Source organism: Ischnura elegans, chromosome 1 (genome assembly GCF_921293095.1).
Source record: "Ischnura elegans chromosome 1, ioIscEleg1.1, whole genome shotgun sequence".
Classification (NCBI taxonomy): Eukaryota; Metazoa; Arthropoda; class Insecta; order Odonata; family Coenagrionidae; genus Ischnura; species Ischnura elegans.
In genome coordinates, this window is record NC_060246.1 from 110,984,093 (window position 1) to 111,011,770 (window position 27,678).

Genomic DNA, 27,678 nt, shown 5'->3' on the forward strand with positions numbered 1-27,678 from the left:
GTGAAAGCTACGATTAGTACTAATCGTGGCTTTCAAAACCTGCCGATGACGTCATTCCTATAGTCAGGCTCATCCTTATACATCGGCTCCATAATTAGTCTGACCGTTCAAATTACACCACAAAAACCTTTTGACGTCTGCAAGATCTTTAAGATCAAATGGGAGACAAAGAGCTTGATGTACTCATGGAATTTGGAACCCTTACTTGCTGTGATTGGTTTATAGTCCAACGCATACTGGTGACCTTAGACCCTCGAGGCCATTATGCTGACTGGAGAGATTTGGGGGCTGTGGCACCCTGAAAAACCTAGGGTTTGTCAAGTTGTCTTCACCGCTGGTGTGACTCATTCCTCTTAGGGCAGGTTTTATAATGTCTGGTTAACGTTAGCCGGAACATGGTGCAGCCAAAACCTTAGCTGGAGAATGTAAGTAACTGTAAGTAAAAGTATATAGTTCAGAATAACATTTCGTTAAACTCATGATCTCCAACGCAAGGATGAGTTAACTCCAGTTTTCATGCTCCACAAAATTTTAACCAGACATTATAAAACTGGCCCTAAGACATCTGACCCTGGGAATATGAGGTAAATTTATTAGTTGATGATACAGATGGGTAGACTCCACTGGTGACTTGGGCACCCCTTCTAACCTAATGTTAAACACCATTGTCACACACCCTTCCCCATGAGTGCATGACCTTTAATCTTACGGGCACCATGTGATAGGATTTCCTTTAAATAGAGGATTCTTAGTTGTTCTCGTGTCCTAAACGCCTTCACAAATATGAGTTATGCAAAATTAGCACTGATATCAATTCACTAAAAATTCCTTTACCTGACTTATCCAGGATTTAATTATAGAAAGTGATCTTTTCGTATCCAATTCAGGGGTGGATTAGGATTATTGATCTGGGGGGAGTACATTACTTTCAGCGCCTCCTTAGTGGGAAGCAATACCAGAGTGATTATACCTCTAGATATGGAGAGACATATGGTTCTGAAATATTCATCAATTATTTTTAAACTTTGTTTGTTGAGGTGGTACAGTAAAAACTTTCTATGGAGAGCCATTTCATTGGCGACCACTCTACTGTCCACCCTTGTCTCCATTAAGCCACTACTGACTGTATCACGTGTAAAGGTAACTGAATTTAAGATATTCTTAGGATAATGTAGGATGTAAAGCTTAAGAATATGTAGGTGTTCAAGGATAGGCGAATGGGAGAATTGAGTAGATAGCTGCATCAAACCAATCTTAGGATTGATGGCTGATGATGATCTTTTCAAAAGAATTACATGTTTTTTGTAACACATTTATTCTGATAACCAGATTGAAAAAAAAAGCTTTCCAATCCTCTTGCATTCACCACTTTTTCTGGAAAACAGTAACTAAAATTGTAACAGCAGTATTGGCAAATGCAAATTCCACACTTGAGAGATACATACACATTGAGGTCATAATGATCATAAATGGCATTCTAATCAGCAATAAAATGCCAAGTTGGACTTGACAACATTTTCCTTCCCAATTAACAAAAGTGTTTTGTTCTTCAAAATATAAACAGTAAAGAGAGTTTTACCTTAAACAATGTCAATAAGAACATAATGAAGCATTTCACAATCATAAATTCCTCAATTCAACTGTAACTCAAGTTAACAAAGTGACCAATTACCTGGTCATAATCACAAAAAAGAATGTCAGTAAGTAATTTTCAATGACATTCCTTACTCACTGCTGTCATGATTATTTTCTTCAGTGCCAGTAATTTAGGGTCCATTTCAGGCTGGATTCGCCGAGAATATCCGTGTAAACATGAAATTTTTAACATTTTAACTAGTTCAAAAAACCAGAAAAATTATTTTGGAGGTGGCTTCCTACATACTATTATTTACACTGCGACTAAATACTTCTCCCATCCAAGATTAAAATTCACAGTAGAATGTTAAACTCTTTATATTGCCGATAAATCCTGGTAGATGACTGAAACAATTAGAGGAACAATCAGGGTTTAGGTTTTAAATCCTAGGTAAACATGAGCACCTTTACAACTTGCTTGAGAATTTGCTTGTACACGGCCATTATTCGCAAGTTCATTGTGACTAGGGAAGCTTAGGACTTTTCAGAGAGGTAAACTATTTTGGAAAGCATGTTCACTGTGAAGTAAGATGTGGAAAATGGTGATAATTAGAAGAAAATGTAAGAAAACGAGTGTCTTTGATAGCACTTCACCAAAGTTTCAATAGGATTTGGGCTGCATTTATACTTACAGCAGGCCTAACTTCCGTTCCACTTACAAGGTTGCTGTCACTATGGAGTGAAACAGGAATGTGTTGGGTTGGGGCAAAACTGGGCCCTGAAATTGGGATTTTTTCCAGGGGGAAAATTGTTTTTGAAAAGGAAGAGAAGTCATAAATACAAATACTGAAAATTGAAAGTCAATGAGCAAGAAACCTTTTATCTTTTTTACAAACATTTTACCCCAAAGTTACTCAAAACATCACAACATGAACCAGCCCACTGCAGCACAATCAACCCATCCCCTGTATTTACACGTCCATTTGACGTGTGATATGTAGTTGATTACCAAAGCAGAAAGTTACTTATAAAAAGAAATGATAAATGATGGTAAAAGAGCAACTTACTGCTTGCTGCACCACCTGGTGTGGAAAGGAGGAAGTTAACTAAAAAAATAAAATACCGTCAAAAATAGCCGTTCATAAAGAAAAAGTCCATGGTATAGCAAAAAAAAGTTAACACAGTGAAAGTTACGAATTTTTAAAGCTCTTTCTTTGAACCTAATAAATAACGTATAAGTTAGGCATAAGGTGATGTGAAAAACATTTTCAAACAAATTGTAGTGCAACACTATGACCTGTATACCATTCCCACGTGATTGATTTTATTACTGTGAATTTTATCAATTGGGATGATAATAAAAACAGTCAGCCGGAAAAAATATTCAAGCACACAGTTGGAATCCAGTTGAGTGACCTATGGAAGAATAGAAGGGTGCACTGAAGGTATAATGGATGCATGGACAGCAGGGAGGACCACAGCGTGAATGGGCCCATGCACTGTAGGATGAATTGTTTGATGAACAGTAGCATGGTGGATGTGAGTTGCTGCAAATTTCTGGCACATTCCTGTTTTCACATGGTTTATTAAGGACGCACTGTCACTGAAAGAGGCCAAGCACGAATGGCAGGTCAATGTCATTTTGTGACACATGCCCGTCTTCACGTGAGCCAAAAGACTAGAATTGTCCAAAAATGTCGATGAGCAACCATGACAAGTGACGGCGACCGGGAGGGCAAGGGATTGCACTATTGGGAGAGACTGCTGGACTGTAACTTGCGTTGGTGGCACTGGCTGAAGCATTTGCAAAGATGGAGCAGGTGAAGGTGAGGACTGCTCGTGCAATTGGTCATGTTGCTGATGGTCTTCCATCTCGGGAATCTGTTCTTGATGCTGGTGCTGATGTTGCTCCAATTGTTGGTGGTGGTGGTGGTGTTCCATGTGTTGTTGTTCAATTGTTTGGTTTTGATCAACCTGTTGATGCTGTTCCATTTGTTCTTGATCAAGTTGGTGGTGTTCCTCCAACTGTCGGTGATCTTCCAACTGCTGGTGCTCATCTATTGCTTGAAGTTGAGAGGGAATTGGAGAAATCTTTTGACATGAACTTGATTTGACGTGGGCTATTAGACTTGGATTATCAGTAAATGTCCTGGAACAATTTTGGCAAGAGATGGTATGCATATTTGGGTTGAATTTTGGACATAGACCTGATTTCTGGTGATTGACCAGACTGGGGTTATCAGGAAAACTTTTGGAACACTGTGGACAAGACGTTAATTGCACTGGTGGCACTTTCAGGCAGGCCATTGATTTTGCATGCATTATGAGGCTTGGGTTGTCTTGGAATGTCCGTCCACATGCCTGGCAAGATAAAGGTAGCTTGGGGAGCTTATGACACACTCCAGCTTTCTGGTGAGCTTGAAGGCTAGCACCATCATTGAAATACCGCATGCACCCATGGCATGTTAACGTAGTAGTGGACTGACGATTTTCCATGTGTGTTCTCCTATGAGCTTTCAAGTTCCAAAGGCGGTTGAATGTTTTTGAGCATATATCACAAGAAAATGGGCGTTCACTTGCGTGACTTCTCCGGTGTTCATCCAGGTGCTTCTTCTCTCTGAAGAAAATCAAAGAAATTGTTCAATGACGTTCAATTAAGCTATTCATTAGAGAAAATATCTTTGAAAAGGTTTTCATTAAGTATGGTAGTAATCTACAAGGAGGAGTCAGACTTCAAATTCAAAGTTTTGATATTTCTTCAATTAGCTCTTCCTACTTTCTCCTCGGCATTAACCTGCATAGTTGGTCAAATTACCTGTATCAGATTTTAATTTTAAGAGCGTTCCACTCCAAAATGAGATAAAAATCATAACTCTAAAAATTTCAAAATACATATTTTCTTCTTATTATATTCTATCAACAGTCATTACAGATTGGGCTTCCTATTCTCTATTTCTTAGGAATTACCGTATATCTCCGAATATAGTCCCCCCCCGAATATAGTCCCCCCCCCCCCAATTTTGAGACCTCAGTTTTGGGAAAAATTTTAAAATGTAAAGGAAGGCAATTTTTCTGTAATTAGCAAGTTAAGATTCTAGATTCGATAAAAACTATTATTTTCTGTGAAGATTAAGAACAAATCTGTTCACATATTTTCCATCACAACAAAATAACTATACCTAAAACATGTTGTGATCCATTGCATGTATCAGTAATTTATAGTTCCTTAACCAGATGTAATGAAGAAATGAGAAATTTTTTTAAGTATCCAAGGCTATTGTATTTTTTAAACCTTCACAAATTATTAATATTTTTGATTTCCAAATGACTACAGACAATGTCAATATATAAGCTTTAACTTAAAGCCCATAAACAGTATTGCATTTGGCCCTGAAACTTCCTTAGATCCAGTGTAACACACCCATCAAGTCATCACAAATCCAAGTGACCTGAAGAATTTAGGAAATCTAAATAAAATTGTGTTAAATAAATTATAAATATTATAAAAATATTGCTATCAAATGCCTGCTAAGCAAAACAATTAAACTACAGGACTAACAAATATCAAAGTAATAAAATTAAGAAATAAACTTTTTCAACAAACATTAAAACTAAAAAAAAAAATTATATCAATTTTCAATGCCTCGTCGCGAATCATTGCATAGGTTACACAAAGAGCTTCTGCTCTGCATTTGCGCACAAATTCGACGATATTTTCCTCTAATTCTTTGAATCTGCCGCATCGAGACCCCCGAAAAGACTTCCGCGATGTATTAGCGCTTTGCAAGCGCTGTAAATACTATGATTTACGGCGTATTCTGCAACGGCTATTTTTAAATTGGCATCGAAACTCCGTCTTTGAAGGCCTCTAATCTGCGGCAGGATTGATCCTCATCTTTCTACTTGATCCATCACCGCACTGTTGAACGTAAAATTATTTTTAATAAAGAAAATATCGCGGAAATAATTGCGAAACGTTATGCGACGTAATTTATCGATCCTATTTACCCTGACGAATTGAAGATATTCCACAATAAATTGATTACACTTTCGATGCTGACTCGCTGTATTTCGATCAAATGCAGTAATGCCGGCGCTTCTGGTTTAAAGTCGTCGATTATTGCGCCTTTTCAGAAACAAATGCATCACCTATTGCGCATTCTTGTTCTGTGAAGGCGGTAAAGGCAGTGGTTGTAAACACGAACCGCACGGACGTATAGTAGCTACGGACGCAATGAAATGCTAAATCGTCACGAAAGGTTCACTTTATCTGTTTATTTTTCGCAATTATTTAAATCGTGTAGTTATTAAATGAGCGACGGGTACATATACTATTGATTCAAATCTAGTGTTCGATTAATGTAATGATAGTGTGTGTTTAGTTTTCATTTTAATTATTTACTGTTTTGCGTCATTAAGTGATCAGTGTCGATTGAATTATTCTAACAATACTTTTCCAAGAAAAATTAGCGGCTACCCGATGGATTCCGTGAAAACACATATTCGATATGCTATTTGAATCGGAATAATCGTATCTGTACAACATTTTTGGTAAAAATTGTCTTAATTTCCGGTAAAACGTGGCAGTATTTACTAATATCTCCGATTATAATCCTCATAAATATACTCAAATAGAAAGACTACGAGAACATTAGCCATTATGCCGTTATTTATTACTTTATGGTCACCTTTAGTATGCTAAACTGGATTATACTCGATTATAGTCCCCCCCCTTACTTTTCCGCGGCCATTTTTGGAAAAAAAGGGGGGACTATATTCGGAGATATACGGTAATTGAAAAATCCTATCCTAAAAAGGATCAGACCTTCCTCTTCAAAAAGTTCATTTTTGGTCAATATGGGCTCGTCTATACATTTATTTGACCCAAAAGTAGCTCTTATCTTTCTATAATAAAATAAGAGGCTAAAACTTCAATAGCACTAGTGATTTCAAGGAAATGCTCAGGACACTTCAGATATTTTTCAAAATGCATTTCAATCAACTTTTAAGAAAGTTTTAGGAACGTTTCATTTTCCAAGCAGTAGGATCCTAGTTCATTATCTTTTTCATAGTTCACTATTGCTCATTTCATATATGTAGTGTAGGCACATTCTTGGTGGAGAAAAATTCACTACTTTCACAATTCATTAAGGAGATTAAAACTGAACATCCTGAAGCACATGCATACATTGTGCACATTTGCTTTGAAAAAGATTTGATTTTGTTAATGTAATTTCTTGGTGTTATGAATCATAATTGGAGAGCAAAGAATATGGATGATTGAGTGTGAAGTTCATGCATTTCATTTTTAGTGCCAACTCCTTTGGTACAAGAAACTTAATTTATTGTTTTTGCCACAGTGACATAATTTTCTAGTTGCAATGAAAATTCATATGCTTAGACCAGCCACAACATAAAAACCTTTGCTAAAATCTGATTCTCAAGAAATATAACTTTGGAGAGGCCAGTTTCTACAATTTTCAGTTGACAAGGCACAATTTCAATAATTTTTCAGAATTTTCATAAAAATGACCTTTATTTCATTTCTTTCTGGAACCTCCTTTATGAGAGATCAACATATGTGAGTTTATTACATAGTCATGCATTCATTTGTAAAATGTTTGGTGCTGACAGGCAGTTTTTAGGAATTTCCATGCATCTAATAACGTAGCCTTAAAAACCATTATCTCTTTAAATCTCAAAGAATTTGAATGATTTTAAGTTAATTTTCTTTCCCTGATTGCTTCACTTATTTCATACACATTTCTGCTAGAATATTCTAGTTATTTCTATCATATGTTAACCCATATATATATGTATACTAAAAGTATTTTGCTAAAACTACTTCAGAATTTTTCCAAAAATGGATTTCAAAGCATGGGTATGTTTACGTTTTAATTCAAAGTTGCGTAAGTACCAGTTTCAATTAATTAAGCTTTAACTATATGTAACCACCATGTAAATAATGTTACAAAAAAAAACAGTTGGCATCTTCCTCATTAGAAGATTAGTTCCAATCGTCACCTTAGACACCTAGAAATTACTTTTTCATGGTAAAATCCAATCCCACATCACTTATGGGATATTATTCTGGGGAAATGACTCACTCTCCAGAAAGATCTTCTCTCTCCAAAAGCAAGCCCTAAAAGCTATGCTTCGTCTTCCCTCACGTACCCCTGGCAGACCCCTATTCAAAAAACTGTCAATTCTTACTGTTCCATCCCTCTACATTCTAAACTGTGCCCTATTTGTAAAGCAAAACCCAGAAGATTTCCCAGCTCATCACAAAGTACACTCCTACCACACTCGTAATCATAATAACATTCACCTGCCCCATTATTCTCTGTCCTCATCTCAGCACGGTCCACTTCACTCAGCTTCAGTCATCTACAATAGCTTACCACCGAACATAAAATCCATTACATCCATATCCAATTTTAAAAAATGGCTAACGGAGCTCCTAATTAAGATCCTTAGCAGAATATTTTGATATTGACTGTGATTGTTGTAAAATGTGACCCTCTATTTTATGCCTTGTATATATTTATGTATGTATGTATACCTGACGATTTCTATGTTGCATAATGTAACCAACAGAAATAAAATTATATCATTATTATTATAACTTTTAAAACCATGCATAATTACTGTCATAATAGTTAATATTAAGAAATGAGTTGCCAATAAAATTCACCTGAACGCTTGAGAGCACAAACCACACGAGTACGGGAGCTCTCCGGAGTGCACTCGACGGTGGCGAATGAGATGAGATTTTTCCCTGGTAGAGAAGGGGGAAGAACAAAATACCACTTTTACCAACACAAAAATAGGCAACACACAGTATTTGTATGAATCTAACATGATTTTCGTTGGTGATGAAAATTTACATTGTACATTCAACAGTTTCTTTTTTTCAGTGAGGAATATACCAAGTGAATTTCCATATCCTCATTTGTAATTCCACACATTCTTTTTTAAGTTATATTTGTCTTAGACTGAATGAAATGCAATATACCATGCATAAAATAAGAGAAATCATTTTTCAAATTTAATCTGAGAAAAACTTTTGTAAAAGTTTTTTCATTAATGAAAATCATTTCACAGCATTTAAGGGGCAGCAAATAACTTATGATATATATTTCAACAACCTAGGCGGCAATATATGATGCAGTTTTTACACACAAGACTTTCTTATTAGACCTTAACCAACTTCTTTCCGCTCAACTACTAATGTATTGCAAAAAAATATATTCTAAAAAGGAGAACTGTATTTCCTAATGTTGTCAATCTCACTTAATATATCAGCTTTTCTTATTTGCAATGGTTTGAAGTTTAAAAAAGTAATCAAATTCTACTACTGACATAAAATATAAACCCTCAGCTTAATAGTCCATCTACATATAATGTATTGGTTAACCAATACCTATCATGATGCCAGCCTCATGCAAAGATAGAACACAGGTGTATTCTCATACACAACACAACCTGGGTTATCTCCTCAGCAACTCAACTGAGGTTTCATTTCATTCACATTTCTGTGAGGACATTAACAAATATTTAAAATACATAAATAAAAATAAGCATCTTCCCTTGAGGACAAGTGAGTTTCACAATGAGAATAGACCCCCTTTCTGAACTAAAAATATGAAAAATGCAATCCAAAGATATTAATGCAATGCAAATACAATCCAAGCATTTCACATTTTGTGAATTAGATAACTGGTCTCCAGGAAGGAGTAGGTTTTCCCAAGTAAAAATAAAACAAAACACAAACCTAAATGCTTGAGCGCAGATCTCGCACCGAAACGGCAATTCCCCAGTGTGGATGCGTCTGTGTCCCACGAGATTGGATTGTTTGGAGAATGATTTTCGGCAAATTTCGCATATGAAAGGCTTTTCGCCCGTGTGGGTGCGCTTGTGGGAAATGAGCGTGGCACTCTGGCGAAAAGACTTTCCACACATTTCACACTTGAAGGGTCGCTCATCAGTGTGTGACCGCAAGTGCCGCGTGAGACTTTCTTTGATGGTAAAGCCTTTTTTGCAGAAACCACAAATGTACCTGTAATTGGATTTGAAAGTTTTTTTAACAATTTATTTTCACTATTGCAAAGAATTTTAAATTAACTGCTGTATTATCAACAACTCCATTGAGACACCAGCAACATTGTTGTAGCAGAATTTGGACAGATAAAAAACATGAATAAACTTACGGTTTCTCTCCAGTATGTGTTCGTATATGTCTAGCCAAATCGTACTTGGTGACATATGGTTTAGCACAAATATCACAGCTAATAGTTGTTCCTGCTGCAAGAGCAGCTGATAGACTTTTAGAAACCAATTTCCTTTTTCTTGGTCTTCCTCCACGTTTACCCTTTGGTGAAGGTGATGGACCCAGTCGACTCTGGCCAACCTAAAAGTGGAGAAGTGAAAAATATACATATAAATTTGCAATATCATCACACTGCAATGGCATAATATGTCACTTAAAAGAATTAGCTTCATGGAAAATATAGAGTGGTGGACAACAAAATCAGAATGATGAGAACAAAAGATAAAGGTAATGGATAAGTTTAAATGACATACAGTGTTCTAACACTAGAAAATTGGTCAAAGCAAAGGCAAAGAAATAAAATCTTAGACTTAACCCATTAATCCCCAGCGTTGCGTAAATGCAACATTATTGAATCCTAATTATTAGAAAAAACCTTTGCGTCAGGATATTTTTTCTCTGGTTTTCTGAAATACCTGTCATTCTTATTCAGTTATTTTTGTAAAAAATATTAATAAAAATAATAATTTTTATTTTACTTCGAAAATTACCTATTTCGAAGCGTTGAAGTAATATAAATTGTAAATGATTTTTTACAAAGATTTTTTGAGTAATCTTACTTGAGGTAATGTTTTCTATTAGTTCTAAGTTTCTTTATTCATCATGTTTATTTTTGTCACTAACTTTCGTCGTTACTGATATAAATATGGTTGTTGTAAATAATGTTGCGTTTACGCAACGATGGGAATTCTCTGGTATACCAGAGGGCTTTTCTCAAAGCATAACGAAACTCGTCAGTATGGCTTTTAACCAACGACTTAGTTTTGGAGGTAGTTAAGCTGCTTTTTTGGCACTCACAGGTTGTGAGTTTACAAAGTAAAGGTAGAATGGCATTTTGAATTCCAAGATGGCCATCTGTACGAATTTTACATCGAATACTCTGGTACATACTTCGTAGAGTTAAACTGTTGCGCGCACAAGTGGAATCGATACAGGGCAATATCATTCCCATGTCGCTGAGTGGAAGTATTACTTAGTAGACGTTAAATTCATCTTCAGATGCATTCAGTTTCAGAGACGGTAGATTGAAAGGGTGAGAAATGTATAATGTGAAGCATGATTGTGATGGAAGGTGGAGTGTTCCTCTAGTCGCTCTTTGGAATTTTCTCAGTGCAATCCTGAGTGACCTATTTTTTCTTCTGTCGCTTAGGTGATGTAAGGCTAATAATCAGGCTTCAGTTGGGTTCGTATCAGTTAAATAGTCCTCTGAAATGCATCTTTATTTCTCATCCAGTAATTAAATCAATAATACCGCAGTACTTTTTGCTCGGCTTTTTGCAAAATAATTCATCCAGGGGTTTCATATTTAAAACTGAAGAAAATTTTACCCGTTATTTCTATGCCTCAGACGTATACTTTAGAAGAAGAGTCAAGAAGGTAACTGAAGAATATAAATTAACAGGAGAGGCAAGGCATAATATTTTCTAAACTTTGGAATTACAATGGGGATTACATCTTCTCATTATTTCAAATATGGATCATTGCAGGAGGTGCTGAAAGGCAAATCACAGTTTACTCAAATAGTACCTCAAGAAAAATCGTCCAGTAAACGCGCACGCCCAGGTAAAAGATGCAGAGAACAAACAGGTTCATCTATATATGAAAAAATAGAATCTATCTCCGTAGGAGTCCCGAATTTCTGTGAGAAAAAAAGCAATAGAAACACTTATTACTCAGTATGGAGGCCACTCACCAATTGAGATCTGTCACTTATTTCTCAGTGAAAATTTCCACAGAGAAATCTCGAATTTAAATTACTTGAATTAATTTTGAGCTACTCAAATAACTTTGACAGGGTTCCCACTCTACCTATATATGTAATGAAATTCACGGTTTTTTCCAGGTTTTCATGTTTTTTTTCAAGTTCATGGTTTTTTCAGATTTTCACGGTTGCAATGTCGTCAAATTCATGGTCCGTTACTAAGCCGACAATAATACAATCATCGGCCATATATTAACTAAAAATTAACATTCCCGACAGATGCCGTGAATGTAAACGCAGCAATGAAAAGTGATATCTGTTATGACGTCAACGTTTGGAAAATTCAGGGCCAACTAAAGGCCCAACCCAACCGCACTCTGCCCGGACGCCGAATACAATGGCCTCCTTTAATATGCGAATGCCCTTAGGACCTTCTACCGTCTGGACACCAGAAGTCCTTTTTTAATTCCACGCCGAGCGATTGTTTTTGTGCATGTTGTCATTACTGCACAGTAACCAAATTTCCGTTACCCAATCTTTCTAAGATAGCGGAAAATATTTTATTAAAATTATTTATAGAATGTAAAATATGAAAAAAAAAAAAAACAATTCCATATAATTATAATGCACTTGGTTTGATATGTATAAATACAAAGCAAAAAACCTCTATTCTGAAAAGGGGTTGATAGTGCAGTGGTGAATCCGTGGTGATTTTTCGCCAAAGTCACGGGCAAAGCAATTCCTTTGTTAGAATTTCGGTCCGAGATCATAAAATTTTACTCTGGCAAGAAATCGTTTCCAATACAATTGCTGATGACATCTGCCCACTTGCGGGACAAATTAGGAAAAATGGCATACCCCACCATGCCTGTCAAGGGAGAATAGGAAATTTCATCAGCAGGCATACTTATAATTAGAGGCACGAATTTTTCGCGAAACGATTTTTTCGCGGAATGACGCGAAATATCAAGATTATTTGGGATAACGCGAAATATATTATCCTAAGCGAAAATAATGCGATTTTTAAAGAATTTTTACTGGATATTTTGCAAAAATGTTGCTTATGTAGCAAAACCTCTACCTATAGAACATCTTTTCATCGTAAAATCCTCATCGACGGCCAAAATTCAAGCATGTAACAGAGGGAAACATCTTTGTATCGAACCCCATTATTTTCGACAAACCTCCGCACTTATATACTATCTTGTATACTATTAAGAGTGAGACCCCGAGACCGCGAAACTAACTCCACCGAATGAAATATTCCGTGATAAGTTTTGTTCTTGCTCCCACTTGCTATCTCATTTCTGCAGGAAATATTACTACTTCCGACTATTAAAATCTATCATTTTAAGCGCTGACGGAAAATTTCCAATTGAATTCATTCAAATACCTGTACAATACTAATCATCGGACGCGTTCTACATGTAAAAATCCAACGATTTTACACATCTTAGAGACCTTTAATTGGGAATCAAACCATCCAATAAGTTATGTTAATCATAATCCGTCTTGTATTCTCATCTTTATTCGTCCGAGTATAGATGGGTAAATTCCGTAATTTTCAATTGAGGTAGTGGTCAAAATTGCCATGATTTTCAGGGGCAGCAGTAATTTACGAAAATTACCGCTGTAATTTCCGAGTTGCACGTCTCAACGTCTGAGCACCAAAATATCGCCAACGTCTGAGCTCCAGTCGCCAAGCGATATTCGTTTGTTTTTTTCTCGTTGTCGCAGCGCGATTTCTAACTTTGTCCCGGCACGAATGTCACATTAGTGATTACATTGTAGTCAGTTCATTACATTGTAGTCCCCGCGGAAGCCGGGAGTGGAATAGAAGGAATGGATTGTGATTGGCTAGATGCTTTTCCACTAGCAGTCTGCTCCGTATATTCCACTCCCATGTGAACTCGGCTTGAGACATCCCTACATTGCGTAAATTGACCTAAGGAAAATGCCGAAAGCAGTAACTGTGTTTGACCGTGAAAATCAGTTTCGCAGTGAAGGTTTCTATGTTTTTGATAAACAGAAGAAAATATTAATGTGCAAATACTGCAACTGCCGAATTGAATGGGCACGTAAAGATACCTGTGCTAAGCACTGTGAGGGTGCAGGACATAAGAAATTCAAAGAAGAAGCGAAGGAGAAGGGTCAATCAGTGAAACGGCAAGCTTCACTCCAAGAATCCTACCAAAGTTCTAAAATGGCAAGAGTAGAAAAAAATTATTTCGTCATGGCCACCTGTAAAGCATTTTTGGAAGCCAATATTCCAATAGAAAAACTAGATAACCTCAGTCTGCGATCGTGGATGAGTGAATACATCCCAGGTGAGCAACTATTTAATTTTTCTCTATTTTTTTTTAGCTAGTTATATTGATCTTTTTCCATATAACCTTTGGATATGGCTTGCTTTAACTTCTAAACTTAACCTTGCTATACTTAAAATTATGTATACTATCTGTAACTCTGACAATATGGTGTTTCTCTATTCAAAAGATACTACTGGGCTGGGCCAGATAACATGGAAATTTTGTGTTGCATTTAATATTTCGTATTTTTTTCAGGTGCTGGAGATTTGCCTTCAGCTGATATGATGCAGAAGACTTACATCCCTCAAGTCCGAGAAGAAGAGGAGGCATTTATGAGACAAAAAGTAAAAGACCAACAAGTTTCAATTCTCTGTGATGAAACAACAGATAGAAAAGGGCAGTGTGTTTTTCTAGTTTTAATTAAAATCCTAGAATGTAGTGACAGCTCCAAATTGTATGTCGGGGGGGCAAAGATTTTATCCAATGCTAATGCTACTGAATGTGGTCGGGCAATAATGGATGTTGTTAACAAGTTGGAAATTTCTTTAACAAATGTTTCTAGTATCGTTACTGATTCTGCTGCATATATGAAAAAGTGTGTTGACAGCCTGAAAGTCCTGTTTGGTGAGTCCCTGGTGCACATACAATGCTGGGCACACAAACTTAATTTAGTGAGTAATATTTTTCAGATTAATTTAAAAGAGTTAAATGAGTGTATACTGCAGGTGAAAAGTGCATTTCTGAATACGAGAAAAAGAAAACATGCATACCTTGCTTTCTTACAGCAGAAGTATTCAGAGGGTGAAAAGAAAGCTAAGCTTTTTCCATCTCCTGTAGCTACTCGCTGGAATTCTTGGCACAAGGCTGTCATTTATGTTAATGAGTATCTCTCTGATATCCGAGAATTTTTCTCATTGGTGGGGGAGGGAGGAAGTGCTGTACATAGGTTAAGTAGCCTGACCGAAGAAGAGGTTGCTATTATACAGTGCCAAGCAGCATTTGTTGTTGAACATTGTCAACCGATTGTGAAGCTGCTAGAATGCCTTGAGGGTGCATATCCTTATTCATACAAACTACAAAGCCAATTAATAGACATAGGAAATAGTCTAAAAATTGTAAGTGATGGTAGTTTTGGGAATGACACATCTGGTCTAATAAAAAATCTCCCAAAAAAACTTGCACCTGTGCTGACAGCAGCATTAACTAATACAGCTACGAAGGCAAAAATCAAGCTTTCACAGTTACAGCATGGAGATACTGCCAAGGGATTTCTTCATTCTATTGGCCAACTTTTTGATGAAAGATTCATGAGATCCACTACAAATAATGATATTATCAGGGCCTCAAAGCATCTACCATTAATGGCAGCACTATCTTCACAAGTGGTTCTTGAGGGTCATGCTGCTGTTAAAAGTGCACTCACGAAAGCACTCTCTAATGGATCTGAATTTGACCTCATGTCAGAATTACTCAACTTAAAAAAAGATCATGCTGAGTTTGTACATGCAAGTGTTAAATCACTGTCGGTACCAGTGTCTAATGTGGACAGTGAACGTGGATTTTCAGCGTACAGTAAAACTTCGATTTTACGCACTTCGATTTTACATCAAGTCTCGTTTTTACGCAGCGACACTCAAGTCCGGCCGGAAAGTATAGGAAATTGCAATGATGAAACTTCAATTTTACATCTTTTCTTGATTTTACGCAGTTTTTCGATTTCGCGCAGCATAACCCCAGCCCCTAAGAGATCCCTAATCTTGATTTTACGCAGTTGTCTTTCGGCTTGTTTTGAAAATCCGACTGGAGCAATATGCAGTTAGGTTATTATTTCGTCTCAATGAGTTGCAAAAATGAATACAGGAACGGTTGAAATGACGTCACGCTGTTGAGCGTGAAACTAAAAACATCGCGAATCTAATTATTGCTTCCCCGTGAGCCCTCTCAGTAATATTTCAGGCTCCATTACGAACGCGAATGTCGCTCTTAGTTCAAATTCACCGTAGAAGGATATAAAAACCTCAAACACACGGCAATCGCCGTGTATGGGTAACTACGTTTGATTAAGACATGATCGCTGGAGATATTAACTTTATCACCTTTCGTTTATTATTTGACTTATTGATTGACGCTGTTTATATCCAGAATTATGAGCTACGGAATATCTATCCCCAACGCTAGGCTTTCCAGAATTTTGCCAACGCTATGTTTTCCGTCGCCCCAGCGAAATATAACGGCGAAATGAGTCGTTAAAAATACTCCCGTGCCAAAATTTTGGCTTCCAAGGTGATCCAAAAAAGATAGTCATACTTCAAGTATGGACGTAAGTCGATGGTGATTCAACACGATGGTAAAAGCAGCATGAATTTTCTCATTCCCAGGCTAACCCCACAACTGCGGGACAAATGGAGGCGGGGAAAAATTGCTTGCGCTGCGCGCTTTTCAGAACCGACTCAACTTGTATCTCATTGTCAGAGGGTTTAAATTAAACATGGTTGGAACTTGAATAGCTATTAGCTTAACTCCGCTAGGTGGCAAGCATTTTAACGGAACGAGAGTTAATGCCCTCGGAGAATAACTCGCGTCGTCAATCGTCATGTAATCATTGAAGTCAAATTCAAGACGTGAGTGATAAGGCAGTCCCTTTAAACTCAGGAATGGCTTAGCACCATTAAATCGAAATACAAAAAGTGTCCGGTGTTGTTATCAGATATGGGGAAGCAAAATATTACGTGAAGCTGAGTCAGGCTTGTGAGTCGAAGGTCCCGGCGCTGAATTCGCGGAAGAATGCCGACAGAGAAGCTATTCCCGGTAGAGTCAATCTACTAATGCTAAAATTTCATGGGGAAATGCTTTTTAATGCGTATAAATTATAAAGACGGAAAATTTTTCCGGACTATTAGTCATTTGTTACTCATCACGGGCGGCATGACGGCATTTGCGCGGTCATTTAAATAGCTCACTTAAAAAAAGTGATCTAAGCACCGGAAAAATCTGAATTTCCAAATATCCCGGGTCCTGTGTGCTCTGTATTATCTATGGTTTGCTATTTGGAGGTAACCAACAACTGGGATCATTAGCGCCATGAAGTAAGGCCTGGGAGGATAGGAACCCTATATTGGCATTAGCCAGGTTGTAATGATAAGCTCAAAAGGGACCAGGACTTAACTTCCAATCTGATGGACGGAGTGGTGCACTGGAAGTGCCCTCCACATTAGACTCAAGTAGGGATAGGGCCAACTCTGATAAGTCTCTGCTACTGCCAGGACTTGAGCCCAGGCCCACAGGGTAAAGCCTTCGTGATGTATTAGCAAAAGTTTGCTCCCTGTTAATGGGGTAAATTTGGATGACTATCCTCAGGTATCGTGCGAAAGTTGCGGGTGACTCCCTTAAAAGTTATCACCGCGGCTAGTCCCAGTAAACTTTAAACTAATCCTCAGGTATCTCATTTCTTCAATCTCCAATCTTTGTTTGTCTGCAGGTGGTTAAACGGATATCCTGAAAACTGCTTTTAATGAGAATATTTTCGAAAATTAGCTTCTCTGCGACCATTAAGTATCACCATTCCGAAATTTCTCCTGGGTAACAGAAGTAACCTTAGTGCCAGAAATGCTGGCATTTCAACCATTTTGTTCAACCATGGGAAACACTGTTCAGGAATGCAACGTTGTTTCTCTAAGGTAACACGTCATCTGTGGTGTTACTTTTGAGTAAATTAGATTATTAGGCTTCATTTTCCGAGCAATAATGAGCAAGTGCTATCCTGAAAACTATACTCCTCCTCAATACCAACTCTTGATTTTACACACTTTGATTTTACACAGTGCCCATATTTCGGTCCCTCCAACTGCGTAAAATCAAAGTTTTACTGTATACAAATATTGTAAGTGACCGTAGAACAACTTTGACACCAGAAAATGTTGAACTTATGTTATCTTTGACATTTGGAGATTAATTGTACTGCAAAATATTCAGATGAATATATAAATACTGTATTTTTGTGCATGTACCTCAATCATTGTAACCCTATGTCTACGTTATACCTATGTAACCATTTCTGTATGTTATAGACAAGACCATGCATGTACATTCCAAGAGTAAAATAAATATATTATTATTAACTGTTGTAAATACATTAAAATGCAAATAAATTTTCTCCAGAACAGCCATAAATATAGTGAATGCAAGGTATCACCAAATGGCGGCTGAGAAATCTTGGATGAGTCAATATTTTTTAAACACCGAAATTTAGAGCCATTTCCCATTTTGTATCCCGAAATGGGTCATTTTTAATGACGAAATTCGAGAGTTTTATTCACCCCAAATTCTTGCCTCTACTTATAATACCCAGCAAAGATATCAAGTGTGCAAATCAAAGATAATTTATGTTGTGAAAAGTGCTACGTGTAATTCCACACATAATATTATTGAACATTACATCAGAAAAGACGATAAAAAATAAAATATGCAACCTAAGTTTTGAAAAATTCTTTTTTTTTGTTTTTATTTACTGGAGTTTTCCCAGCGTTGTGTAAATGAAAATTTATGCAAATCATACGTTATGATGAATATAATATTTTTTTCTGAAAATGAATCTTAATTAGGTCAAAATAAACTGTAAAATACGAAATAACCTCAGGTAAAAGCCCTATATGCATTCTGGGGAATAATGGGTAAACCATTCGCATGAGGTTTTCAATCGTTCCAAAGTAAAGTGCCTCTATAGATCAAATAATGCTTTGACTTTATTAGATGTAATGCATGCATAGCTAAAGGAAAGAATTTTCTGCTACAATTCGCTGACAACTGTATACATAAGTCATTGGCTGAAAAATCCCAAACATTGCTTAAGTTAACTTCCACCGATAGGATCAACAGCTCATGCCCTGATATCACAACTAATCCAATCCATTCAGAACACAAGAACGGAAAAACAAAGTGACATCGAGGAACTGAAGAATAGCAAATGAAAAAAATGTCTCACTTGTATTGCAATAGATTTAGTTCCTTCTGGTCGAGCACTGACGTCAACAAACACAGTACCAGCTTCCTCAACCCCCAAGGACACTCGAGAAGTACCCAAAGGCTGGTGCTCAAAGGGCCCCATCGCAGACACCACCTTCCGATAACCTTTCCCATACGTGCACCTCTGTCTCTCATGAGGGCCCTCATCAGATTGTATCTCATCAGTTGGTTCTAGGATGGGCAAAACTTCTTCCTCTCCAGCTTCCTGCAAGAGAGAAATTTTAAACATGGGGAGCCAACACAATACTAAATAGGTATCATGACAGGCAAGGACATCAGTGATCCCAGACAATGAGTTTTAGCATCTAGAATGGTGGACTAAGTTGCGACCATGACACGTTTGAAATTTGAGAGGAATTTATTTACACAATTCATAATTCCTTAGCCAGTAAACTGTGCTTGCTGTCACTATGCCTCAGAATTAGTACATTTCATGCATTCATATTATATACAAAACTAATGTCATAGCTTGCTTTAATGTGCAAGAAAATAATATATTTCAGTTATTTTTTTAAGGCTTACTTTTGTTCCACTCAAAATAAAAATCTCTTATTCACATAACATTAACCTCTACCCTTAAGCAAGCAATGTTTTTGATTTTCCAATGAGCTCTTTTCACCATTTGCAAAAAATCCTAAAAATGACACCTTTCCCTTTCTTTTCATTATCCCCCTCAAATTGATATTCTAATTATTCTTAACAGCTCAATGAATTTTCAACGATTTTAAGCTTTTGCTGATTTTAGCCATCACCTGCACATTTACTTAACTTTTTGCCTTAATTGGGTAGTTTTCATTTTTTTTAGTCTCTCTCTATCTCTAACAAATTTTTTAAGTTTCTTTCATGCAGATAAACCATCAACCATGGAATAGCAATACTCAAATATAACTGCAGAGTAAAACACTCACCTTCTAACAGAGCAGCAGGAAAGAGAAAGACAGATATTTATCACTTAGTTATTCAGTGGCAAATTACATACATCAATCCTCCAAATTATAAAAATGCTCTTTTTGGAATAAAATTATAGAAAGTACATTTTATAGATGGAATTGAAAACAAACGTAAATGTTTTGGTACCACACACATTGGAAGCTCATTATCCTGAAAGCTTGAAAGGAAAAAGTTCTAAGTCTGTCAAATATAATAGACCAGGGAAACCAAAAGCTACACTTATTTTCATACCATATTACGCATGCAAGCAAACATAGATTGATTTCCCAAGGAGGGAGGGGAATAATAATAATAATAATAATTTATTTGTCCGGCGATTTGTTCTCACAAATATAGGACACGTCAATTATGGTACAAAAATACACAGATACAAAAAACTACAAGGTATTACCATACATCATGTAAAAAGCAAGGTGTTATGGATGAAGAAAATCATCCACAGAATAAAATAACTTTTTCAAAAGAAACTCACGAAGCTTTGATTTGAAGAGATATATGTTTTTGACTCCCTTCACTTCTGGTGGGAGTTTATTAAATAGCAGTAGGCCCATGTGCCAAGGTGCATAACTTGAGTTCTTGGTTCTTGTAAATGTTTGATGGAGGCTTGTAGAACTCCTTGTATAATGACAGTGGTAATCACCATTTGTTGCATAATTCGAAAGATTCTTTTTTGCACAGACAATTACAGCATACATATATACACAGGGGAGAGGTAAAATGTTGAATTTCTTAAAAAGAGGGCGACATGGAGCATAAACAGGCACCTTGCCGATAATACGCAGTATCCTCTTTTGAATTTTGAAGATTATTTTGGAATTGGGTCTAGGGCCCCAGAAGAGTATACTAAACATTACATGTGAGTAGAATTCACCATAATAAATTGATAATAGTACATCAATATCTACAGTTTTTCGGATAGACAGGATCAAATAACAGACAGAACTCAATTTACTGCGAAGCTTCTGAATATGTTCCTCCCAAGATATTTACATAAGGGAAGAAATAACAGTCATGCCTGTATCTTCCTCCCTACCCCAGCCTTATGTCTGTATCTGCTACCAGTTCTGACAGGAAACCATTTTAAAAATGCAGACGTTATTTGTTGAGACTAAATACTGTACATTATAATTGTCTTAAAAAACACAATGAAATATGTACATTCTTGTGCATAACCATCAAAGGGCATTTTCAGGATATTTTATGAGAAATAACTGTACTTGTACCTGTTACTAGTTTCTTTTCAAAATTTTATTTGGCACTCAAAACTGCTTGCAAATTAAATGCTGACCTTAACTAAGCCCAGTGACTTATTTTTAGTACAGCACACTCCCGATTACCTGTATTCAACAGCATACGAGATCAGGGCAATAATTGTGCATTTGCGATTGAAGCATACATTTAAAGAACTTGGATAACATTTTTCTTTACGGTTAACTGCTGAAGAATCTTTTAAATTAATCAAGAGTTTTTCCCCGCCACTTATTGTCATTTTCAATACTTAAGTAGACGTCTAAGTAAACTTGAAACATTCCTTGTCAGCAAGTACATGAAATAATTCCATTTTACGAAGGGGATTATAAAGGAAATAATAAATTCGGTGTATCCTAGCATTAAAATTCAGTAATTCCGGGGATTTTCCATTCAATTTTATCTTTTATTAAGATCGGGGAAAACATTGAAAGGGAGTGAAAATCGTGCACGGATAATCCATAACACGGATAAGCCACACCCGGATAATCAGGGGTCTACTGTACTTTCACCACTGGTCAGGATGTTGAAATCAATGCATGCAGTCGAAGATCATGCATCACTTTTCCTAAAGTATTCAAGAACCTTTCACAATAAAACTACTTACCTTTACCAGTACCTCTTCTATAAGTATCTCATCATCCTCCAGTGTAATAGAATCAGTAGAGGTTTCCACAGAGGAAGTAGCCCTTGATATCGTCTCCGTTGCGACATCCACACTTGTCTTTGAAACACTGTTGGTGAGTGGAGCTTTGGAAGAGGGTGCTGCATTTTCGTTCACACTGGTTGCACATACATCTTCAACAGGGACTATTACCCCATCGCTGAGAGCCTCAGGAGAGTCAACACCTTTATGGTCATCTTTATCTTCATATGCCTCTGGAATATCCTAAGGCAGTTGTTATTATTAGTTTAGTCTTATTCATACAGGAAACTCTTTAAGATGTAGTGCTTGCAATACAGTAGAATTGATACCCTTTATATTCCTTGGTGCATTCATTAATGTTGTTACAAGATAGTGGAAATGGAACTCAATCACATTTATGTAACAAAAAATGCCATTTTCCTTAACAAGTATAATGATCAGAGTCAAGTTAAAATTTCATGTATAACTAACAAAATACACTATTTTTATTCATCAAATTTATTGGAAAATCTGTGAAGAAGAAAACTTTAACATGAAATTGCCTTATTGTTTATTAGTGTACATTGGACCCTGAAAAATTCATCAACCTTTGCTCTCATCCAGTGTGTTCTCACAGATCAGCAATTTTTCCTCACGTGAAGCATCACTGATTCATCCTCAGGCCAAATTTCATAGAGCATGTCTTGATGATGCTCCATTCTAAGTGAGTAAAGCTCCCATATGGCTCACATTCAGAAAGTGAAGTACAATATTACTGTATTTCTCCGAATATAGTTCCCCCCCCCCCTAATTTTAAGGCTTCAGTTTCGGGAAAAGTTAAAAAAATGCATTTGAATGTTGTCCTCCCGTTTACTTTTACCATTGGCATTTTTGGAAAAAATTGTGTAGTCACAAATTTAGCTCAATAATAGGCCAAGCCTCATTAACAACCTACGATTTGAATTTAAACTAGATAGAATTCCCTAAGAAGGTTCCTCATCACTTCCTCTATATGTTAGTGGTTTAAGATTTACTATCAGAAGATGGAAAATTGTCTCTCAATGTTTTCAGTTGAATTACACTAGAACTAATATAAAAAAGTATAAAATATTGAAAAAAAAATTCACCATGAGTAGTTACTCGTTAGAGTACTTGGCACAAATTTGGGGGAATCGCAGTTTGATTCCAAGAGAAAGTAAATTATTTTTACTATGTTTTTAATAAGTTACTTTCTGTTTGTTTGCCCTTCTGTGCTAAATCTTGCAAACAAAATGAAACCCACTGGCCGATCAGCTATGGACTTAAAATTTTCAGCACAGATCAGACCAGATGATATGATGCTTTCTTACACTATTGTACTAGTTCCTCAGAGGCAGTATGAGTCGCCATTTTGACAGTTAACATTTACAGTGATTGCTCAGCTACCGCATGAATTTTAAAGATTTGCAGAAATTCAGAACTGTTTCAGGCTATTCCTCATTTAGCAAATGATAAAAATAGAGTTTAGTAAAAATATTACATCAGATAAAAAATTAATATAAAAAACACCTTGTTTTTTATTATAGCAAAAAAGAAGAAAATATAATAACAAATTCATTTAAAAACGTATGTTCCAATTCAAACTAAAAATAAAAGTCGGTTATAAATCAACCCTCAGGCTGTGGGAACATTCGTACATATATGTTTTGCACGCTGACTGCAGGAAAAACATGTTTAAACTTTTGACCATTGCTCGACTGCCTTCGGCAGTTTCCCAAAATTTTTATTGCAACCAGGGCATCTTGCACTTAGGCACTTTCCCTCATCATAGGGATCGCTACAGGGCTTAACTCTCCCGGGCCAGCCTTCATTGCCGGTGGTGCCTCTTGGGATTTCCTATCTTATGATCCTTTCCTATTTTTTCCTATTCTACACTATGCTTCCTTTTGTATATTTAATAATGTGCCTACAACAGATGTCCAAATGTAGGTCCATCCCTTAGGAGGAATGAAAGAAAGGTCGCACCGGACTATAAGGGTTCACTCCCTATGAGACACTCAGCCAGGCTAGAGGGGAAAAATATTTCTTGCTTCTCTCCCACACAGGATGGTGGCTAAAAATCACGAACAACCGCAGCCCAAGGTTTAATTTAATAATTCATTGTAATATTTCCCCGTTGAAAATGCTGCTTAGTGTGCATCTGCAGGTGGCTGCATGAAGGTTTAGCCATGGTTGGTCCGTGCTTTTTTTCATACCATTAGCATTCGCCGTACATCATAGTGTTTTAAGTCTGGCCTTAGCCTTGTAACTATCTCACCTTGAATTTCACTTTTGACAGCAACGTAAATACATTAGGTGTGCGTGCACCATTATAGATCAAGGAATGCCTCCTGATATCTATTTCCCTTTGCATTAAATTAATGAACTAATAGGATGCAGAACTATTATCCAAAATGTCCATATGCATCTTTGCATAGTTGTTCTCTATGGAAATATTTCCAGTTAAACCTGCCCAGATCAGTGGCTCCTAACCGGTTGTTTGATGATCTGGTATGCGAGATGCTAAGGAATGATCCACAGGACTAAATAAGGTTTCCAATAAATTGGATAATAGAACAAGGCTGTTCTTGAGATAAGTCCTCAATTTAATATGTATCAGCATAATCAGCCAAAGCCAAGAGGAACTGACTGTGGCCACCATCTTGAGTATTAATAAGTGATTCATTATGCATTCTAGTTAACTGTTTTGCTTTATTACCTTTAGATTTGGCGATGAGCAACGTGCTCAGGAGTTATCATTGATAATTAAGGAGTTCAGCGGAGAGTATATGTGCTCTGTACAGAGCTAAAAGTTATATGATTTCAAGCTCATGAGGCCTATTGACTTTTATGGCTTGGAAACCAATGGTCTCGAGGAGTTTGTAATCGTACGTGAGTGATTCGATCAAATGGTAAAAGATTTTCTCCAGAATCTTACCTTGTATGGGTCCTCAACCATATCAATACTGTTACGAAGGCGAATTTGTGACTCATGGCACATTTTCTTGAAATTGAAATAGTAATTAATTTTCTCCACACAATAGGAACAAATTCTGTCAGGAAGTCCATCTGTTGGAAGGACCTAAACGTCACAAAAGAAAAATTGAATTGTAGATTCCATTAGCTTAGGCGTAGATTTAGCTGTTACTATTTATATTATAATCAACATAAAAATAAGCATAATAGAGCCCAATCCTTTGACTCGGTCGAATGTATCTTAAATTTGGGTAGAAGCAAAATGGGAAAATTTACATTGGTTCACAGATAAAATTGCTTGATATAGAAGGCTGTTTTCCAGATAGATATCAGTTTCTAAAATTCACTGAGCTAATAAATTGGTCAGAATTGACGTCACGAGGGGGCGAGACTTACCATGACACCAACGCAATCTTTCACAAGCTCGGCGAGGTCCAGAGAATCAATCAAGTAATCCTTGTCAAAAAGACATCTATAATTGTAGTCTTCTCCCAAGCACAGCCGGCACATACTTCGATCAGGATCAGATACCCAAACAGACGCCATACTGACAGGATTTAAAATTTATGGGGCTTTGACGGAAATTTATTTCACTTCAGGCCTCACAAGAATCTCATTATAATTAACAGATGCCTCAAGTAATTGCCCGTGACCGCTGTCATGTCGCACCTTCTCTTCTATTCGTAATTGAAGTCCTGTACTTGGAGGTGGTGGAAATTCTGAGAAGGATATTTACAATAGGCCAGCTGGGTGAAAAGAATCCTTTGATCTATAATTCGAAGGAAAGAAGTCGCCAAGGCTGTAGCTTTTGCTGGGATAACTATTATCTTGCCATAACCATTGGTACTTAACGAAATTAACATAATACATTACAGGATTAAAGTGTATAATTTCTTAAGACTTCGATCGCGCAGGCTCTTCCCGATGGATCGCGCGGGATGCGCACCAATGCGCACATCTTTCGTCAGCAAGGTGGCGCCTCTGGTAGACAAGACACGAACTACTAGCTCATTGGTGAATGTTTTCAAATTTATTTTTTCCTGCGCATTTATTCGCTCTAAGCCAGGCAGAATTTTCTAAAGCTAGGAATTATGATCTTTGTATTTTTTACTTCGTGAGTTAATGAAAATTTGTCTTCAGATCACTTTTCATCCTTATTTTCTGTACTTGGAGATCCATCAAATAAATATTTTCCTCAAGATCGGTTTGTGTTGATATAGCCTGCTTTACTCCTTTGTGCGTGGTTGAAGAATCAGAATTTCAATTCGGTTGATACAATTATCTCAGGGTTTCATCTGCTAAGATCTCACGTCAGTAGCGGATGCAGAAAACACTCAATGATATTTTGAGTTACCTATACTTTTATCGTAATAAAAAATAATCAAGTTACATGCAAAGTATGAGATAGTTTTATTCAAACTGATTATACGCATATACAACACAATGCCATCTTATGACATAAAATCTTGTGTGTGGTTCTGCAATGTTCGTCAATGAAGGCGGCCCCGCAAGGGGGAAGGGGGGGGGGCGCCCCCCATATGTATACGCCATCTGTCTCACGTAACCGTGTGCTGCTGGGGCTTGGATTGCCCACTCCTATGTTGTATACTTACCACTGGCTAAGCCACAGGGGAGGGTTTCCGGGTTACAACTCTCCCTTGAGCCTATAAAAGTAGTAAGATGGGATCTATAAATAACCTTCAAAAAATACCCTTACAAAATTACTGTTTTTGAGTCCTAAAAATAACGTTTTTAATGTTAAAAATCTCAAAAAATTTCCGGGGAGGACCCCCATTTGCCGTGGGGTGTTTTCCATACACCCCGAAATCACCGGTAAACCCCCCCCCCCCCCATGTGTCAAAATTCCTGACTACGCCACTCATAGGCGGATGCAAGGCAGTGCGTAGGTATTATGTACTCCCGGAGTGAAATCTCTGGAATACTGGTGCGAATACGGGTGCAAGGGGGCACGCGCCCCCCCTAGAACTCCCATTATCATTTCGTTCGTTTTGTATTACGAGGTATCCTTGTGCCCCCCCCCCCCCAGAATAAAATCCTGGACACGGCCTTTTTTGTGCCCCCCCAGAAAGAAATCCTGGGTCCGCCCCTGACGCCACTGTTATCATGCATACATTTTTCGGTGCCTCAGGGCCCCCGCGCACTGGCAACTTTAATCACCGCAGCTAAATAATTTACTCACCGAGTTGCTCGCTACCGCGCACTGGCGATTAAATAGTTGCCCCTCAGCTCAGTTTACAATGGATCTCGTGGAAGCTGGTTGTGTTGTTGCGCTCATTCTGAGACAGCGAAAAAATAAGCATAGGAGCAAAATGTTTTGGGTACAGCATTTATCCTTGTGAGCTATCCTCTTTTTAGAGTATTTTACATAAAGTATACTGTGTGTAAAATTGGTGGGAGAAGTTCATAGAACTTTCGTTTAATCTAAAATGTTGTTGCCTTTAATTCCAATTTATTATCGAGTTACTTAAAATTGATCACGAATTCCAGCACCTAAATATAATAGATATCTTAATCAAATTAAATAAATCTGGTTTATATAGGTACCAGGAATGATCTTTAATAGCTTGAATCGCAAATTGGTCACCAGAGAAGCTGTAAAAATGGTGGAGGGGCTATAATTTAATATGGGACCAGATATCAGGGAAGAGATACATCCATCTTGTTATACATGTAAAGGAGACTGAACTATTGAAAAGAGACCATGTTAGATGGAGAAACACATGAGGAGGAAACTAAAGAAAATAAAATATGGCGCGAGCTAGGAAGGGTTAGGCTGCAGTAAGTGGCGTAACTATGGGGGAGGGGGGGTGAGGGGATAGATTCCCCCCAAACCATCAGATAGAAAAAATATTTAAAAACATTGCCTAGAATTGGAATATAATAACTGTATCTGATTAAATTA

General features: G+C 37.1%; 2 protein-coding genes across 4 annotated transcripts in view; one reads left to right on the forward strand and one right to left on the reverse strand.

The window, feature by feature from the left end:
* Positions 1-27,678, forward strand: part of LOC124167969 (relaxin receptor 2-like) — a 79,678-nt gene that overhangs the window by 860 nt on the left and 51,140 nt on the right. The gene's annotated exons all lie outside the window — the stretch shown is intronic.
* Positions 1,297-25,695, reverse strand: LOC124167956 (zinc finger protein 135-like). 2 transcript variants are annotated; one of them, XM_046546029.1, is made up of 9 exons: positions 25,152-25,695; positions 24,718-24,861; positions 21,744-22,025; positions 19,846-19,848; positions 18,897-19,142; positions 9,786-9,985; positions 9,350-9,634; positions 8,270-8,353; positions 1,297-4,192 (listed from the first exon to the last, which is right to left on the reverse strand). In XM_046546029.1, exons 1-9 carry the CDS (start codon positions 25,299-25,301, stop codon positions 2,992-2,994), a joined length of 2,595 nt encoding a protein of 864 aa, XP_046401985.1. In that variant the 5' UTR covers positions 25,302-25,695; the 3' UTR covers positions 1,297-2,991. The 2 variants fall into 2 exon arrangements, with proteins under 2 accessions (XP_046401985.1, XP_046401992.1); XM_046546036.1 differs by lacking the exon at positions 19,846-19,848.